The sequence below is a fragment of the Pezoporus wallicus genome, unplaced genomic scaffold (genome assembly GCF_028554395.1).
Source record: "Pezoporus wallicus isolate ANWC-B61680 ecotype Strahan unplaced genomic scaffold, APGP_CSIRO_Pwel_v1 contig_593, whole genome shotgun sequence".
Classification (NCBI taxonomy): domain Eukaryota; kingdom Metazoa; phylum Chordata; class Aves; order Psittaciformes; family Psittacidae; genus Pezoporus; species Pezoporus wallicus.
The window spans coordinates 3,667,185-3,687,302 of NW_026642342.1; the positions used below are offsets into that span (position 1 = coordinate 3,667,185).

At 40.4% G+C, this 20,118-nt stretch overlaps 1 protein-coding gene across 7 annotated transcripts in view; it reads left to right on the plus strand.

The window, feature by feature from the left end:
* Positions 1 to 342: 342 nt before the first annotated feature.
* The window catches only part of NTNG1 (netrin G1), a 170,076-nt gene continuing 150,300 nt past the window's right edge, over positions 343 to 20,118 (plus strand). For 3 of the 7 annotated variants that reach the window (XM_057429116.1, XM_057429117.1, XM_057429115.1), the window contains exons 1-2: positions 345 to 773; positions 5,871 to 6,578. In XM_057429116.1, coding sequence (XP_057285099.1) covers positions 6,333 to 6,578 — 246 coding nt within the window. In that variant the 5' untranslated portion in view covers positions 345 to 773; positions 5,871 to 6,332. Of the gene's footprint in view, positions 774 to 5,870; positions 6,579 to 20,118 lie in introns of all 7 variants that reach the window. The other 4 variants (XM_057429113.1, XM_057429114.1, XM_057429119.1 and 1 more) reach the window with 3 other exon arrangements.

Genomic DNA, 20,118 nt, shown 5'->3' on the forward strand with positions numbered 1-20,118 from the left:
TACCGTTCTCCCTCGCGGAGGCGCGGACCGAGGGCGGATTGGCGCGGGCCGCGCGCCCCCTGCCGCCCGCGCGTAGCGCGGCGCGGCCGGGCCCGGGCGGGGCAGTACCTGCGCGGCTGTCTCCTCCGCCGGAGATGGAACTCTAGCCGGGCCGCGGCGAGCGGCCGGTGGAAGAGCAGTGAAGTGCGAGGAGAGGGCGTTCCTCACGGCCGCTCCCGCCCCGCAGCGCGGATTTTTCCGCGGGGGAGGAGCGAGGAAGATCCAAAGTCCCATTTGACAGCGGGCGGGGTGGTGGGAACAGCCCCGCCGGCCGAGGAGCAGCGGTCAGGTCGTTGGTACTCAACCTGGAAACAGTTCCCTCGTTGCATCGGAAATTGCGGGCGGCTTTACTAGACGCTGACACGCACACCCCACATAACCCGAACCCCTAAGGAAACCCCACGCGGTGGGGAGCAGCGCAGATCGGCCAAACCTGATAAAACTGATGCTTTTGTATTCTCAAACTTGGTGCATGTGCGTTTTGGACTTCTGCTGAATATACTTTTGTTGTTCTGCAATCAACTTTTCACTATTCCGGATCGGATGTGCTAGGAGCCAGTCTCACTTCTGCAGAGTTGTTAGCAGAGACAGTGAGTGAAACAAACGGTGGAAATGCTTTTAAAGAGGGAATAAATCACTCTCTTGCCTAAGGATGATGCGGTTGAGGTTGAGAAGCTGTGGCCTGGGCAGCCCGTCGAGGGGAAGAAAACCACAGTAGAACTTTCCCTGGCTTGGTTTTTTTTTTGGTGTGTGAGGGTTTTGTTTTGTTGTGTTTTTTTTTAATTGGACAAAAAACAAAGGTTGATTTCTGGCATATTTCTGGAGCTTTAAAGGATGTTTACCAGAGAGTTTCCAGCATTTACTGGGAATATCCTCATAGAGTCCTGGACTTTGCCATCAACCGTCAGCCCTGTGACACTGATGAGAAGTGGCCCCAACTTTCTAGCTACGTATGTAAAACCTGGCAATAGCACAGAACAAATTCAGGGTCTGGTAGGCATTCGTCTTCATTGAGTTCTGAGGCTAAGAACTTGCAGTTAGAAAGTCGTCAGCTCGCACCACAACTTGAAAGCTTAGTAGTCCTGTACACTGGATATATTGCCTGAGGAACAGGTATTACTGTAATGAGGAGAAAAGTAATGACCAAAAAACCTGCGGCTGCCCCAGCTGCTAACTTGCATTCTGAGTGGAAGAACTGGCAGAACAGATTGATGCTAGGTACAGAGCTATTTAAGGCAATAAACCACAATTATAAAGAGTCTAGAGGAAAAACATAAAGCAGCTCTGTACAAAGGCTCTAAAATTTAAATTGCTGAAGTGCTTTTACTCCATACGCTGACAGCTGATGCTAGCCGGCAAGTAATGGCAGCAGTAGCATGAGGTGTCATTCAGCAAAGAATGATGTGGGAAAACCAGAAATATTTTAAGTGTAGTGCCGAATCCCAGTATTTTGGTAGCAGAATGCTATATTTTATTTTCTTCAGCCGATAGGTATCGACATTTTACGTTCCTCCTGAGCCAAAGAAATCTTTTTTTGCTAAATAATTAAGTAAGCTAGATAAAAATAGAACCTAAACTTTGTTCAGAGTCCAAAGGCACCACAGAAATTGTTTGTAATATACTGTATTTCATACAAGTATTGACAGAAAGCATATAGAAAATTATTGAATATAGGTTCACTTCTTGTTTGCATTGATGGATAATTTTGCACTTATAAAAGGGGTTGAGTAGTTGTTTTTTAAAATATAGGAGCTTTGTATGTACCAGGTTCTCAAGTTGTCTGTGTGTATAGCAAGGTATAAAACATTGAGAAGTTATTAGATGTAAGTTGCAGGTATGAGGATTAGTTCTGTTTTGCAATACACATTATTTTGTATGTTCTAAACAGACTTAAATAATTAATAGCTGGGAGCAGACACAAAGGCTCTTTCGCTTGGGTTTGATTAGATACGCTCAGCTGCTGAAGGCCTTAGGGATACAAACTTGAAACATGTTTCCTTTGGGAGAAACTGTTCTGCAGGCGCGGGTGTTGGGAGATGACAGCCAGAGTGCCTTGCCGTGCTTTGTGCGTTTAGCCGATTCTCGTCAGACTGCCATGCATTATAACAACTGGTTTTGGCTCTTGTTCTTACTGGTGTGTGGTGGCAGCTACGCTTTCTCCAATGCATGGTCTGTGATTGCTTGTTATTTTATTACTTCCTTCGCTTACCTGCTGTTTTGGCCAAGAGGGAGGCCGGGAGCCCCCTTTATGGTTTGCACAGCGGCTTCCCAGCAGGGAGCTCGGGCAGGGTATCTAGCCAACCCAGTTTGCGCAGAGGGAGTTATTTGGAAAGGGGGTGGATTCTCACTATGGTGGAAGGAGGCAGAGGAGGAGTGTTTGCTAACAACCCCTGATGAGATCTGAAGTTCTTCAGTGGCACCGATTCTGCTGAGACATGTTTTATCTGGTCTGTAAAGGGGGTACCTGCTCAGGCTGCTGAATTAAAATGCAGTGTGAGGTGTGACTTAACCCACCTGGAAAGGGATGTGGGTGCTCAGCACTGCCTTCACAGCTGGTTTGAGTTTGGAGGTCAGCTGCGTGCAACTCCTCTCAAGCAGCTATAACATACACTCTGTGGCTCGTATGCCCAGCACTTTGCAGATGGAGAGGTTCTTTGGGGAAAGGCAGGGAAAGCAGAAGTGCTTTCAGCACTTTTTCCTCTCCAGTACCTCCCAGTGTTTTCTATATTGCAGAGGCTATGACCCATAGGAATGTCCAGTGCCCAAAACACCCTGTAGTTCATACCACTGTTGCTCCACAAAAGAGGAGTGGGCTTTGAAAGCTTTTCATACATTAGCTAATGTCCTGCCAGCCTTTGCCCTCAGTCAGTAAGAACACTGCTCCCTGTTTGCTATCCCCATGGGCCACCAAAACCCATGGTGTATGACTAGCAGAGCACCATGAGGTGCAGGGGGTCGGAGCACTGGACATTAGTTATCCCCAGTTTGTTGGATTGCTTTTTCATAAGGCCAAACACACAGGCATTACCGGGAAGGAAAACATCTCTTAGTGTTGCCCACAGATAGCAGCTTAGAGCTACATAACTGATACAGCTGTATACTTCAGTAGTGTTATTCTAAGCATTTTTTTTTTTTTTACAGAGCCATTCAAATAGATGTGTCCTTAGCAATAGAGCACACGAATGTAGAATGCATATCGTGAGTGACTCTGCAGGAATAAATATAAGCAAGAGAAATCATATAGCTCCATCAGAAAAAAAAAAACAGAACAGGATCCTTAATGTGCTTTGGTCAATATCTTTCCCTGTATCAATGTAAGCTCATTAAAAGAAGATACTGCAGACTAACTGAGCCATGCTGTATTAGTTCTTGCCAAAGCTTGACATTTTTAATACATTAATAATATGTCTGTAATGTAATGGAAAACTATTAATCAGAACTGGTTATATGCCAGAAATTTAAGCTATAATTGGCTGCTTCTTGTCAGGAATGTCTGTTGTACACTGCTACACCTGCCTAATGCTCAGATGTCTTGCACTCCTCTGCACTTTTTCTTTGTCAGTGCACTAAATTCGGTCGATGTTATAGTCTATAATTCTGTGTAACGACCATCATTATGACTGGCTTACTTTAATGAGAATTCGTTATATGGGAAGTATTTCAGTGCAGTGTGTTAAGGTGGTGGCTTGCTTCACATTATTTTAGTTCCATGCAGTCCTGTTTGTTAGTGGTTCTTAGTCTCAGCAGTTATAAAAGGTTAGTTACAGGTAACTGAAGAGCTAGCAAGGAGGATGTTGAAAGAAAACAAATCTGTTTTTTCCTGAATATACAGGCTTGTAGTCTAAGGATAATTAAAGTCAGTAACTTCTTATTTGTACACAGAAACATGATATTCACCTACTGTTTATTCCAGCTATGACCTAACATTCTCCAATATAGAGTGTGTTTTGATTTGTCACAAATTTAAAATAATTTCTCTCTTTTTTTTTTTTTCAGAGTAGTTGTTTCTCTTTTGTATAATAATTGTTCTAAGCTATGGGGTTTTGTTTGGTTGACTCTGGCTTTTTTCTCCCCTGCGAAATAGTAAAATACATTGGACAGGACTAATAGGAAAGACTATGAGGTGTCTTTAGGATGACATGTAAAGTGTTCTCTGAATTCCTGAATTCCAAGACAATAAGTAAACATTCCCACTGAAAACAAAAAAAAAAGAATGTAAGGTCACTATAAAACCAGTGGTACTACACAGTGCGCTTCTTAGAAAGATTTAATTTAGATATTTCTGCTTTTGTGCAGAAAATTCAGATTTAAACTTAAAGATGTGTGAACTAATTGAGAATTGCTATTGCATGGAAATACAGATATTCTCTGCCTATTCTGATAAAATATGAGAGTTGTATGGTAACACTTGATAAAATGAATATAATGGAAAATTGCATTTACATCCATACGGCAATTATTGTAAATTACTTCGCTATGGAAACACAATTCAGCCATCTGTTGGCATTTCATAGTGTCTGTAGTTTAACTCAGCTTAAGATGAAGCATTATTTAAATATATGGGGAGGCTGCTTGCAAATAGCTAAGGAGCTCACCAGGTCACATACCACTTCCCATGGTTTTGAGGTATAGAAGGGTTCATAGCACTGAGCATAATTAAAAAAACTAGGGACAAGCAAAGGGGGCTGCAGAGAGTGGTAACTTACAGTTGTTTCTTAACATCTGTCTGATGGGTTTGCTTAGATTTTGTCATCCAGACAAAAAGAATTCAGACGTGCTGCAGCAGCTGGCTGAAATCCTACTCCCGCAGAGAGCCCAGCACCCAGGCTCCCCATCTTCAGATGGCATGGGCTGACACCAGGCACAGGCTGAGAGAAATGAGTTGGAGTTCCTAGCCCTTGTTTCCCCTTTCTGTGATTAGGGTACTTACCCCGGCTTTGCAGTTTCCCTCATTCATAGTTTATATTTTGCCTGTATTTTTTAGGATATGCATATTTTAAGTCATAAGAGCCTAGGTTTTGTACATGTAATAATATAATTTAGGTGGTACAGACCAAGAGAATTTCTATTTGTTTTGCTGAAGAGAGGGAAGGGGATAGATCTGCTGTAAAATAAATGCTGAATTTGCAGGTACCCGCACCCCAAAACCTAGGAAACTAAGATGCAGGAGTGGTAAGCATCCTTATAATAAGCTACAAATAAACCATTATCTTTAGCAGTAGTTTGTCCCCACTGTGATCAGTAAATCACAGTTCAAAGGGGAAAAAAGAAGTGCAAAGCGCTTCCAATGCTAATGAGAAACTTCAAGGAAACAGAAGTGTGTGCTTACAATATCTTTGTTACTTTTCCAAAAGCTCTTTTGGAGCTCACTGAGGTCCTCTTGCCAAGACACCATCTGTACCTGGTAGTCCTGATACCCATCTCTGTGTCACTTTAATAAAAGAGCCTTCCTGCTGCTGCCCCGCAGCACTGGGCTGCATGCTCCTCTGCCTGCCTGCCTACATGATCTGGGCAATAGTCTGAGTTCAGTACATTGCTCTCTGGTTTTGCTATGTTGAAAATACAGTTTTGGAAGCAGAAACTAGTAACTCACCTGGAACATTATAAATCTGTCTTTGTTAAAGAATAGTTAAATCCTTCATGTCAAAATACTTTTCACTGTGAATCATTCTGGTAGCTCGTTCATGCTAGCGCAACACCTATGGTAAAGGTTATCCATATTACAGCAATTTGCTTTATATTGCATCAAACCTCCAAAATGTCAACATATCATATATTTTGTAATGCATTGATTCTTGGACAATAACTCTAATTTTTATTGTTTCTAAAAGGGTGCTGGTGCCAGAAAAAAAGAATGATTGATGGGAAACAGACACCAGCCTGCAGACACTCATCCTTTTTCTTCAGATACTGATTTATCAGTGTGTCTGGGCATCCCCTGCAAGCCCTGAACACGGAGGATCACTCAGGGTTATCGACAGTGTAGCGGAAGACCTGCAGCTTCACAAATTATTATCTGCTATTGGACATCTTTTACAAGAAGCCCTGACAGATAAGTTATAAGACAAAGGACAATCACTGCATTGCTGCGAAAGGTTGTCATCGCGGTCTGGGTGGCTCCTACCAAAGTCTTCAACTTAGCGAAGCAAACACCCGATCCTAATGCTTCACACTTGAGTTGGAACCTATTTTATAAAATATATACATGTATATGTAAACGTATGTATCATCTGTAGACTGCACAGACACCAGTACTGAACATCCTTACGAAGGTGACCTAAAAGGATTTAGAAATGTATTTGTCAAGATTCCTGTCACTTCACGCCCTCTGGGTTACCGTATCCTCCGTGATGCAGCACTACCCTTCCGTGTGGGGACACTATGACGTGTGTAAGACTCAGATTTACACAGAAGAAGGAAAAGTATGGGATTACATGGCCTGCCAGCCGGAAGCCAGGGACATGATCAAATACGTAAAAGTGACTCTGGATCCCCCAGACATAACATGTGGAGATCCTCCTGAGACTTTCTGTGCAATGGTAAGGCATTCTTTTAATTTTGCTTAATTAGTGGGTATATATTTGTGATAGATGGCTTCAAAACGGAAGCCCTAGAGTGCACATGTAATTATCCAAGAAAATCTACATCGCGTTCCGAATGTGAAAGGTTCTGCTGAGCAAAACGCAGAGCAGTACATTAAGCTGGGCAATGAGGTGTTCTACTTATGGGGACCTAACTTGACTTCATCTAAATTTGATATCTCTTTAGGCCAACTTTTAATAACTCGAAAGCAAGCAGCATAAAACTCCTAGTGCGCTAACCTATAACTGGGGTGCGTTTGATTGGACCACAAAAGACTTGAATTGGTTCTAATACAAATCACCTTAAAGCATTATAATGTGGTGTAATATTCAGCATAATTTCCAAACTGTTAGAAACTCAAACTACAGAAGCTTAAATAGTGGTGACGGGAACTGGTCTGGTGAAACTTTTCCAGCAAGCCCATGCAGCCACGGGCAGCACTGCTGGAGCATTGCTACTGCACACAGCAGGTGTGTACCAGCAGATCCATACCTGCTTGTATGGACACTGCACCAAGAAACACCTTCAGGCAGGGTCCAGCTCTGCCAGCTACTCACAGCTTTCTTCTTTAACTCAAAATGTAAGCGTTCAAGACAACTAAATAAACAAAGCCAAGGTACTTAATTTACATGCTCCTAAAATTAAAGAACAGGTTTGGAAATGTTGGGCTTGGTAAATAATTGTACAGGTATGAGAAATCAGGCAGACATTGTATATATCAATCTTTTAAAGCTGTGCTGCTCGCAAGATTGTGCTGTAAGAGGTCATTGAAGTTAAAATCTTCAACATGTTCATAACTTGTTTCTTCTCACTAATATAGAGAAATTATTTTCTTTGCCATGGAATGTTTCTGCGAAATACTGAGTGGAAAATACAGTATCCTTTAACTAGAAAATTTGTGTTTGAGGTGCTTAACATATGTACTTAGACCTACTAATAAAGTACTGGAAGCTTACATCACATTACCTACATAATTTGGAATTGAAAACCCAGCGAGTTCTGTTAAGTGAAGTTACCATAATTGAGAAGAGGCTACAAGACATTAATTTGCCTGCGTACGAATCATCATTGCTGTGTGACAGCATCCCCACAGGAAGGAAATTGGCTTTTAAATGCCTTATGGCATCATTTTTAACCACTACTCTTCTGTAAGGAGTTCAGGTCTGACCACACATACATTTAGGGCATTATGTGCATGCATGCAGCTGCTTCCCACGAACATTAATAGCCACGTGATAAATTGTGGAGCCACGTGAATAAATTATATTCACTGTGAACCTTTGACAGCACCACTTGCTCTCTGCTCTGTAATCCATCTCTGCTGACGTGGCTTTGACACTCTAAACCTCAGAGCAGCTTCAAGCAGCCACTGTTTAAAAACAAATAAAAGCAACGTACCCCATGTAATATGGTCTTTTTTCTGTATCTTGGACTGTATTTTCTCCCTCAGAATAGCAACAGCTGTGATTTAGCCCTCAACCAGTGATGTTTAGTAACTCATCATGTACTGAATAAGAAAAGTTGTTCTTAGTGCAAAAGAAACCAGCAAAATTTTTTTCTTCCTTTTAGCGCAGATAAACACTGAAGCAGTAATTTTTTAAGTTTCTGAAGGCCTTGGTTATCAGCCTTGTCTCTAGTCAGAATAATGATTTTAAACAAAAGGCATTTTAAAAACCAAATAAAATGGTGTCAGACCTCCCCTGAAAATGTTTGACCTAGCAAGGTCCCTAATGCTGTGATGGGGGATGGAAATTTGCATGAAATGACCTGAGGTTACAGCTGTACCTGGCTTGCTGCTTAAGCCCTTAAGATGCAGAAGGCCACCAGAATCCTGACACAAGAACTAGAGAAAGCGGAAGAACTGGGGAGAAGGACAGTGCTCATGAGTATCTGTATTTAGTGATGTGAATGTAGAGTGATTAACTCCTACATGATAAGCTGTTGTATTTGCTTTAAGTATAGATGTATATTGTGCATAAACACTATATTCAGATATGCATTGTTAATTAGGAAATCGGTAATTAGGAAAGTGACAGAAATGCTTGATGTTCCTGAAGTACTGCACAGCGGCAGAGCACTCTCATTCCTAAAAATGCTTTATGTCTATCTCTACTTCTGTGTGTAGAAATTACATTTTTCCTTCCAAATGAGGTTTTACATATTTTTAGGGAAGAGCCTTTGGCATTTCCTAGTGAGATCTTTTATTTTTGTGCTTATTTTTATCTTTAGACATTTAGTTAAGAAGATAGCAACGACATACTTGGAGAAGCTGGGCAGTGAAAAAGAGTGCATTCCTGTTAGGCATGTTCTTGCACTATAAAAAAATCCCAGGATTAAATGACAGAGATCCAAAGGTTTCTTCTCAGCATGACAAAGTACTGAACTGACTTATATAAATGCTTGAGTTTATTGTTGTGAGTATTGGATTTTTTCATGCTAAACATGTGTACCAGTGTTTTGTTATTGAAATCAGGTTAACAAGATCAGGGCCCTTTCAGATATCATAACAATAAGGTACCAAAGAGCTGAGACTGCTTCTGCAGGAAGAGGAGGAGGAGGTTGACACAGCCTTTCATCAGGCATGGTAATTTTCTGTCCACTACTACTATGTGGACTAAGATACTAGCTGTTGAATTTGTGTCAGCTATTAGTGTAGTGTAGAATATACCCCTGAAACACAAAGAGAATGAGAGTCCCAAGTCCTGCTGGGAGATTATGGTAAAATCTAAAGCAGTCTGTGAGAAGGTGATGGTAATAGTTTGGAATAACGCACAATGTAATCATGCATTGCAATGCGTACATGCATACAGTAGAGATGAGATGGGCAGTAAAATTTGCCTCCTACTTACTTCTGTATATTCCCTATGGAATTAAATGTTCTTATGAGTCCATTATGAATATTTTACTCCGTGAGCTTGTTTAGTTGACAGACCAGATAATGAAGTTTTGTACATTCAGATTTGTTGCAAAAAGCAACACTATTCTAGTGGTAGTTAAACCTAGCATGTGGCAGCTCACCACTTGTAAGTACCTTTGGGTCATCCTTCCAGGACAGCATCCATAGGTATTACAGGGAACATGTAGCTGGAAAACTATCCAACAATAGCTTCTATGCAATCTATTCTGAATATAACATAGTTTCTGGTGACATTCAATATTGAACTCATGAGATTATTCTGAAATCTCAAACCCCTGGAAACCTACAATTATGTGAGAGTTTCAGCTTTCATTTAAGCATCATCTTAGTCCTTCCGGTTGCAGAGAAAAGTTTGAAATGAAACCAAGAAACTCCAAAAGCCAAATAAGTAGCCCTCCAAATTATTTTGCGTTTAAAATCTCATCATCATTTTAGAAGTCACTCAGGCTTTTTAGGGCTTGGTAAAGGATCTAGCTTGAGAGGAGAGATGCAGGGAAGAAACATATAAGCAAATGAGTGTCTTAGAGCAGTCAGCATAGCAGTTTCTGGCCATGGAGTTGCTCACGTCTGTAAGGAGGACATGACAGCATCCTTCCCCAACAGGTAGTACTACTGCCTGTGGAATAACCAGCCCCTGACAGAGGGGCTTGACTGGTCATCTCTGGGTTCCCTGTATGTTTTAAAGCAGTCCCTAGCTACATAGAGTGAGGCATACACACCGGCAGAAAATGCATGTCTGCTTTCTGTGGCATTTCTTCAAGGAAATTTGGCTGTCCCAGAGTTGGACTGGATGATCACGGCATTTGAGCCAGCATGACCATTCCTGTGAGTTTGTAATTCATGAACTTTAAGCATTTGGCAGTGTAAGAGCGTATCTGGCACCATATGCTTACACTTAGTTGGCCTGGGAGGAGAAGGAAGGGGAAGGAGAAGAGAGAAGAGAAAGAAGCTACTTAATGTTTTCCAAACTGCAGAATTCACTTTACAGAGATAGTGTAAGCAAATTTTTCAGTACCCTAGGGATGCTGGTTCTTACGGCCTGCAGCATTTCAGTTTACAAAACATATCTGCCTTAAATCCCAGGGAGTAACTAACAGTGATATCTTCTACTTCCCTCTTTGTAAGCACTTGTTACAATTTCACAAAACTCTGTCCAGTTATAGAATGAAATAAGTCTGACTTTTAAAGACTGCCACTATCTTGTGCCCTTGAAGAACAGTGCATAGGTGACTTCTGACTTCTTTATTTCTAAAACATAGCAATCCTACCACCCCAAAGTCGCCCTTGCATGCGCTGGCCCCTGTGCTGAAATCCAGGCTTAGCATAGGGTTTGCATCCAAACCTTAGCCAGGATTACTGTAAAAATTCACCACCAAGTTAACCAGGAGACTCCTAGTGGCTATTGCTGTAATTGGCAAACTGAGATGAATTTACCTTACCAAGCTGTGTTTGTGGCTAAAACAGCTACGTAAAAATACAATTTTCTGCTCATGTTTAGACCAGCTATCATAACACCATTCCACATCCCAGTGGATAAAAAATGGTGAAATTATCGTTAATTATCCATTGCCTGCAGCTAATTTTCTTCTAGGTTAAATAGAAGCTCAAAAAGCAGCCTACAGACAGGAGTCCTTTGCATTTGTACAATTTATAGAGCAGAAATGCTGATGACAATAGAAATTTGAGCCCTTGAGTGCTACTCTGTATTTCATAGCCAAATCAAAACTAAATTAAGAAATAAAGATTATTAAAAAGTCTTCTGTGCATGTAATTCTTGCATAATATTATGAGGTGGACATTAAATTCTTCCCTCCAAGACTTTCAGAATCATTAATATATGCTTAATTACAAATAGGCTCATATTGCTTAAAAGAAGGAAAATGCTCCATAGTGTAGTTGGTGATACCATTATTATGTTTACTGAAATAAATAAATGATCAGATATTCTTCTGAGTAACATATAAATCAAAAATGAGAAATAAAAATGTATTTTTGGAAGCATTTTGGCATGCGTACATGCACTGTTGGGCAAGACATTTGAAATCATAGTTGTATATTTTAAAAGTATATGCAGCTCAAAATTATTGCAGATTTTATTTACAATACCTGCATTCATCAGTTTTGGACTTTTTTGAGCACATTTTATTAATAGAAGTGTTGCTTTGTCATTGTTGGAAATAACCTTATTTTTCAGGGAACAGAGTTCTTATTTTGCTATTTCCTTGTAAGTTACTTGATATTTCATTTCATTTCTATACTGCAAAACCTATAAGATGAGCTACAGCTCCCCTACCCTTTCTCCTCTCCCCTGCGTAGGACAGGACATCTACACCACCACATGACTGTTCCCATCAAAGCACCACTTTGGTCCTTAATTTCCAGCCTCAGACTGGAACAGCTATCAGGACAAAAGGAATGTGAGAAGCTCATACGATGCCCTTTTCCTCTGCTGCTCCCCCTGCTCCCTCCCACTGGTCAACACAGAGGCAACAGCTTACCTGTGCCTTCAGTAGCAGCCTGCTTGCAGACACTTCAAAGGCATCTCGTTCATTGGACCTCCAGGGAAAGGAGTTCTTAGTTTCATAAAAAAGAAAAAAATGGGTATACTTAATGAGAGTAGGAATAATAAAAAAAAGGAAAATAAATTTGTTTGGTAAGTTTTCTTCCAAGTGGAAGCAATCTAAAAATTAATATTTTCTCATAAATCAAAACTGATAATTGCCACTGAAAGAGATTTGCATTTTATTCATTATCACACATGAAGATTGCCCAGTAAATCATTAACAAAACCCCATCCAGTTGTTTTTTTCTCCTCAGTTACACTTTGGCTGCTGGAATGGTTTCAAACCTTAAACAAAGCAAAAGCACGCCCACAAAGTACTTAAGTTGTTAAAAATATTTTGGGGTAAAACAGGGTTCCTAAGCGAAGTCAAGGGCTTCTACTTATTCTCAGTTGCAGAGTTTTAAGGCACATATAACTACTATGTATACAAATGCATCCTTTTAACAAGATGTGTATTTTATAAACACACGTCATAGAGACTGCTTAACAGCTGTGTTTAACACCACCTTTGTTCCATTTGGTACGTGATCTCCTATTATTTTTCTTTTCCCTGAAGTTAGCTGGAAATACAGGACATTTGTAGCTAACACATTGATCAATTTATTGGAATAATAGTTGATCTTACAAAAGAAGGGCTTACTGGGGGGAGATGGAGGCTCTGCTGATGTGGTTCTCAAATACCTCAGCTGCTGTCCCTCCCTGCTGCTCTCAGCACCTTGGACTCCGCAAAGCACCTTCCTGCACTAGCAGAGGAGGGTATCTGTGTGAAGCTACCCAAGTACTCTGCCAGAACTCAGGCTTTTGGTCTTGTTTGGGTGTGGAAACAGCAATTTTATAAGGAAGTAAGCAGCTTCTGCTGTAAAATGGATACTCTGACATTCACAGGGAATCTGAATGGATTGCTGCCAATGCGGCTGGACCACAAATGTCTCACTCAAAAGCACCTTTGCCGTCTTTCTCAGTAAAATAACACTGCCTTATAAATAAAATCTTCAGCAGCAATGTATTGTAATTTGAACCTCTTGTGGTAAGGCAGAGGAGATCTCGAGACTGTGGCTCACTGCAGGGAGGCTCTTGTAATAAGATTTGTTGGGATGCAAAGAAACAATGCAGTAAAGCAACATCTCGACCAGCACTCCTCATTTGGGTAGGACAGTGCATCCCACCCCACCTTCCCAGGCTGAGAGGAGGCAGCAGCAGGTGACCCTCTGCCTTCTCTGCTAGAAACCCTGAACTGAGATATTTTCCCAGCAGAGGTAAGTCCTCCTTTCAGCAGAGTGACCTTTGCTTTCTAACCCAGCGGTGTCATGCAGTCAGCCTGGAGGAGAGGTGGTGCAGGATCGACCCCTCAAGGGGAGCAGCTGGTTTACTTTCACATGTTTCAGTCACAAGCTCCATGCCTTGTGGTCCCAAGTGAGCTGTGCAGCATTAGGCTTTCCACACTGCTCTCTCATTTTAAGGACAGTGTACAAGGAGTGTGATATTATATTTCCTCCCACTGTGATGGGCAAGTCTCAAAGTGCAAACTTTGAATTTACTTGGCAGAGCTGAGCAGAGCTAGTTTTATGCTGCTGAGGTTTGTCCAAATTTTCTGGACAAACATATTTTTCCTCTTTCATTTACTAACTGTATGTCTCTAAACACCAAAGATTCATTTTTCTTTCTTGCAGGGCTTGTACTTTTTAACAGCTAAGAATCACTGAAAACCAAATGCGGGTTCCTGAGGCACTTCCATATACTAAAATTTAGATTGGTAAGCATCTTAGTTGAAACAAAGCCAAGTGAACTCAGCCGAGAGTTCTGGAAACCCCGTGTACATCAGGACAACTGTTCTGGTTAGCAGGCTCCCCTGGAGTCCTTCGAGAACGCAGATGTCAATAAGATGACTTCCCAATAATGATTTTAACATTTAGGTCTTTATGTCCTATATACAGCCCAAGTCACCCACTGCAAACGTTTACATCCACAGTATTCTGCTGAGGCATTCAAGAAAAAAAAAAAATGTACTGAGGTGATAATCAGGCTTTCATTCCTTCTGCCCTGGAGCAGAGGGGGAGAAATCCAGGCAAGCATTAGCAGTCCCTGTTGACAAAGTATAGAAATTACCCATCTCCTTATAGGGAGGTGAAAGCCTGTCATTTGTTTTTATCCACAGAGTTTAGAAAGGGCTAAATTTGTGAGAGCTGCTGAACTTTAGTATGAGTACCGCTGCTGGGTTTTGGGGCTTTGTTTTTTTTGTTGTTGCTGTTTGGTTTGTTTTAAACTGATACTGTTTTGCCAAAGCTGCAATTTCCAATACATAAAAACCCCACATACCTCCTGGTAGAACCAGGTAGGAGATCTGTTAAACCAAATATTTAACTTCTTTTCTTAGGCCTGTAAGCACTATCTAGATACTCAAAAATAATCTCACTACTCAAAAAATAGGAAGTAGTTCTGTAGCTGATTTACTTGTAGAAACAATGGCTGTGGATGCATGTTTTGGGTATGGAAGTTGATGTTTTCACAGGTCACTTGCAGTGGCACCATCTTGATTTACAAATAAAAATATAGCTAGGGACACAAAAATCCCTGACACTGAGCTGGCATGGCAATGCAGCTAAGTAATTTCATGTAGCTTTGATGTTTGCTGTATTTTATTTTCTGTAAAATGGCTTTCTTTCTTTTTTTTCTAGTTCTTTAGGCAGATTGTTTATAGAAAATTTAGGAATAGAAAAGGAGAGGAAAGAAAACGGCACAAATGAATTTTAGTTATATTTATTGCAAGCAAGAAATTGTAGCAATGAGATGTTTCATATTGGGCTTCAGCCCAGAGAGAATTTTGGTACCTAAGTAGTTGTAAAACCTTTAAAAGAGGACACCGTTATGATGGGAGGAGCGTTCCCTTACATGTGCATAACTGTGTCTTTCCAACATCCTGGTGCATTTTCGATTTTTATCTGTAAAACTGTCAGGAGCCATCATTTTAACTCATCAATTTGCTTTTTACCATCTACACCTGCTCATAAGGCTCTTTCCTCCAGTGGAAACTAGAAAGAGCTACTTGTGGATGACATTTACAAATGACTTGTGGGGGGAATAGCAGGCAACTACACAAAGAGCCCTCATCTTCTAAAAACAACAATGTGCATAGCTATAGAAAAAAGTACAGGATGTAATCTTCTGACTGCTAAAAGAACTTTTCAACTTTTTGCATGTGATATTTTCCCCATCTATTTTTATCGCAGACTTGCAGACTCTGACATGCCTCTTGGCTTCCTTGACCATATGGATCTGCCAAACAGTATGAATACTGTAGGGATAGCCTGCAGAAATATCCTAGCAAGGTGTCTTGCTTTGCATGAGTTTGCTCAAATTTACAGAAACGTTAAGTAATGGGTTTCAGGGGTTTAAGCACTGCAGCATTTCTCACTAAAATTCTGGGGTAGGTTTTTGTCAGCAATTTGCACCCAAATCCCCCTTTTTTTCTGAAATAGAAGCTAGATAAGCTTTAGAAAATAAAAGGTTAAGAACATACAATCTTTTTGTTATCTGAAGCACTGGCTTTGATTTTTAACAAAACATATTCTTTTGTAACGAAAGAGCAGGTAGATGTGAATCATGATGTGTATTTTATACCTTAGTGTCAGACTTCCCATAAACAGGACTTAAAATATGATCTTCCACTGAAATTAATGTTCCCTGTTTAAGTCAACAGAACTTCTGCTGACAGCAATGGGTTGTGTGCCCAAATACTGCTTCCTTAGTAGCGTATATTATCCTCTGGATTGTACCCAGTTTGAAATTCTCAACTGGAAACTTTAAAACCATCTTAAATAAAACCAAAATTAACAGTATGCCTTTATCTTTTCATCTTTTTCTTGCCAGAAGCAATTTCTCTAAAGTTCATTTATTTCCAACTTTTTTCTATTATAAAATTTTTTTATTCATACTCATGCTGGGGTTTGGAGTACTTCATCCTTGTGAGCTGCAGTGCAAGGTTGATTGTCTCTAAGGACAGGACAGGATTTGGTAAATGGGATACCTTTTTATCTCAGTTTCAGTTTTTTGCAATGTGGGGGCATGCAAGAATGCACTGAAAGCATTTTTTAGACCTTCTAGCTGGAAAGTGCCAGCTAGAATACATATCGGGGTTTGCATATTAAAATGTAGTATTTTAGCTTTATGCATCTCATGGCTTATGTGTAAATAATTAAAAAGGACAGAAGATTATTATTGAATAATCCTCCCATAGTTCTCCATAATTGCACCGCCATCGGTTGCAGCACTCAACATTAGCTAAGCATCATCATTTATGAACTTCAGGTTTTATAGGTTTAAAAGCAAGGCTCCAAAAAAAAGTTTCCTTTTTTTTTTCCTGTTAATCAGAAAATATGAGGTTCTCAGAATAATATTTTGTAAAATTTTAAGCCATAATAGAGAGTATGCCATTTTTAAATGTTAAACAATGGACAAATGGTCGATGCCTGGCATTCGCAGGGGGGTGGTTTGTTTTTGAAGCCACATACTCATTTGTTTTGCCTCCTTCTACAAGTTGTTTCTGCAAGTCTTCAGCTTGCGTAAAGTGGTGAATGTGCATTAAATGGGATGGTGCAACAACAATGAAGCATGTGGCTCCCGTACATCTGGCACTTGTGCCTTCCCTGCTCCCCTCCTGGAGGCCTGCCCTACTCTCCAGCCTTGTTGTAATGGAGGTTCTTGAAAAGGTTGGAGAAAGCTGAAGCGAGAAACGGGTATTTGCTTCAAAGAACACAAGAGCTTGCCTTCCTCCTGCTGGATCTCTGTCTTATCACACTTTAAGGACTCTGGGGCTTGCGAAGCCATCAAAGCTGAGCGGTTTGTTCTAACTTCCACTTCTGCTACCCCCTTTTTGAGCAACAGTCTCTTTTAAGGAGGTACAGACCCAAACAGACCTCAGTTGCGTACCATAGACGGGTGAAATGATTTTGAAATCCTCTTGAAGTCTTAAGGTTAAAGAGTTCAGCAGTAGGATGGGAGAAGCACACACTGAAACATGGATTCCTTTCTGAGGAACCCCTCAATGTGCTGCTTTTCCTAGGTGCATTTTCCAAGATATTAAATACATTGCAGAAGTGCAGGGAAGGCAGGCACAGCAGTTTTACAGGCAGCATTCAACTCTCCCAATCAATAATAATCTGACTGAGAATTTGGAGTAAATGTCATTTTGGTGATTTTAGCTTGTCAGGGGCCTTCTATTGGCAAGTGATAGATTTGAAATGATGAAATTGTGAAAAAGATCAGAAACAAAAATTAGCCAGGGCCTCAATGAATTTTAACCTTAGCCTCAGGGGTTTTTTCAGTTCCCATCCTCAAGGTCACCTATGCCAGTGCAACTGTCAGCATCCTCCTCTTGCCAGGCCAGTTCTTTCCAGTACCCCAAAGGAAGATTTACAGGTAGTTGGGTTCAGTTATTGTTGGGCTTAGTAATTCAGTTTTCTGACCTGGGTTTCTTAATGCTTTCTGCAGAGAAACAATATGAAAAGTAAACATGTAACCCAAAATGTGGGCACATTTTACAGGTAATTCACAGAGCCCCAAGCTAATGAGAAATGACAGTCTATTTCTACAGTATCTGCAGCTCAACATCTTATTCTGCAGTGAATCTCACAGGTGTTAAGCAGTTCCACAGCCATAGAAAAGAGCTATTTTCTGATTTGGTTTTAGTGTAATGCTTTTAACTTTTTTCAGCTTCAGTCAGGCTCCAATTTACTCATTTTTTTCTATATAATTTTCTTTTCCTTAATTTTATGTGTAAAGGTCACAGAAATAAAGTTGTAAAAAAAAAAAGTAAATCTAATTTTAACCTGCAGTTGATTTATGAAATGATACTCAATTCCTTGAGTTTGTGAAAATAACATATACCACTAATAATCTCTTGGAACTGGTTTAACACCATATTCTATTGCACTACTAGGAAGAAGCCAAGGACTTGTAACAATCCGTCATTTGCAGTGACATTTTTATTACTGTTTCAGAAATGCTGTGCTTTAATTGTCTCCCTGCTTCAAATCAACTGCTTAGTTTGCTTTAACAGTAGGGTTTTTTTCTCTAGTTATCGTTGCCCTTGCTATAAGAAACCTAAACTCCCTGTATATTTCTGGCATGGAAACTGCTAACAGGAACAGGAGCAGAGAGCCTATCCATGTCCCTCTAATTTAAGAGAGTGAAAATGCTATATTGATTGCAAGTCACATTTTTATGGAGTTCACACCAAATTCCTTATAGACCTGCATCCCAGACAATTCCCCCTTGATTCACTAGGATTGAGCTGAGAGAAAATCCATCCAAAATAATACGCTTTTTTTTCCCTACTGTTATGAAGTTTGCAACAAGCTGCCAAATAGAGAAATGGCTTTGCTTTCAACTATTAAAAGGAAACTGTAAGCTCTTAATTTAGTAGCAATGTTGCTAGTGCTTTAGCATCTTCTGCAGTGTGCCTCCAACTGATGAACTGAAGCACAACTATAAATAACAATGATGTCTTTGTCAGCTTGTAAGAAAAATGGGTTGTTTTGTTGGGGTTTCCCCCCCCCACATTTCCTGAAAGGACATATAGTAAGACATCGCTAATCTCTTCTTTTGCTTAGTACATGAATTTATCTGGATGGTTACAGAATCAAAACACAGATTTCTTTCTTGCTGGTTCGCAGCCTAGCTCGATGAGCAACAGGAACATGGCCTTAAGGTTGCGTTGTATGTGATTGGCACCCCAAAGCTAAGTGATTGCATGAAGTTCTTGTCTTTACAGTTCAGGACTTTGAGGTGCCTTTCCCTTTTCAAGGGAGAGGCAATTTCCCTCCATCCCAAAATGTGCTTGCCTGAACCACTGCCTGACCAGATTACATGTTCAGACCTGTAGTCCCTGTGTATCCCCCGTGAATAATAATAAGGGATCCCCTCCGGGCATCCCAAACACTTCAGAGATCCCTTTCCTAGTTGGGCTGCTCCTTCACCACTCTGTATCTGATTAACTAAGATTTGTTATATTGCACCTACCTGCTCTGTATTTGAAGAGAATATCTGTCAGAAAAGCATTAAGTTTTGCAAATCTCCAGGTTGGGGACCTGATGCAGTGACAAAGAGGAGGGACCTGATGATGGTTGCAGCAGCACAACTGTTCCACATGCTAAAAGGTTTTAATGGAGCAAATGAATTCTGTCCTGGATTCTGAATCACAAATGTATTCAGGCAAAATAATGGTTACAGAGATAAAAAAGAGTTAATTTTCAGGGCTTGCATACGTTTGAATTGGTTTCCCTGTGAATGTTTTTGGAGGGTAATGTTAAATGCTAAGGGAAAGTTACAACAGGTCTTGTGACAAATGGATAGATGCAATATTCTCTGTGATGCTATGAGAAAAATGCTGATGCAGTTAACTAGTATCAGAGATAAAATAGTACCAGCATTAAAAAAACCCTGAAAAATCTTAGAGTTTTTGAGATCCCACCTTGATATCATTTTAGAGGATGGTTCTAACTAGTAGCCACACAAATAATTGCAGATTACAATGTCGTACAGCTCCATTAACTAGGTGAAGGAAAAACAGCAACATTTTCATTTTAATGAGATGCCTCCTGTCTCCTCCTCTGTACTGTGCATCTTAATGTACTTTGCTGTCTGCACTTATGGAGCTCCAAGGCTTTGTCATTTCTTGGTAATTCCATTCTCTAATTTCTTCTGACACATGGTGCTTAAAGCCACAAGAAATGCAAGGTGAGGCAGAGAGGATTCCTGCAGACCGCCATGCCATAAGAGGAGCACTCATTTGCATTATTCATTAGATAAAGGAACTGATTTGCATCTCATTTTGGTTGTCTCCATTTCCAGGCAGAGGATGTATAAAATTTGCAGAATTACTAAATTTTCATGATATTAATAGTGTTCATTTAGGTTTAAGTCACCATTGTCTGCTGCCCCATATTTTGTCTCGCACTTATCTTAAAAACCTACAGAAATTACATCCTTTGGTTCTTTTTATAATGAACTGTAGCTATTT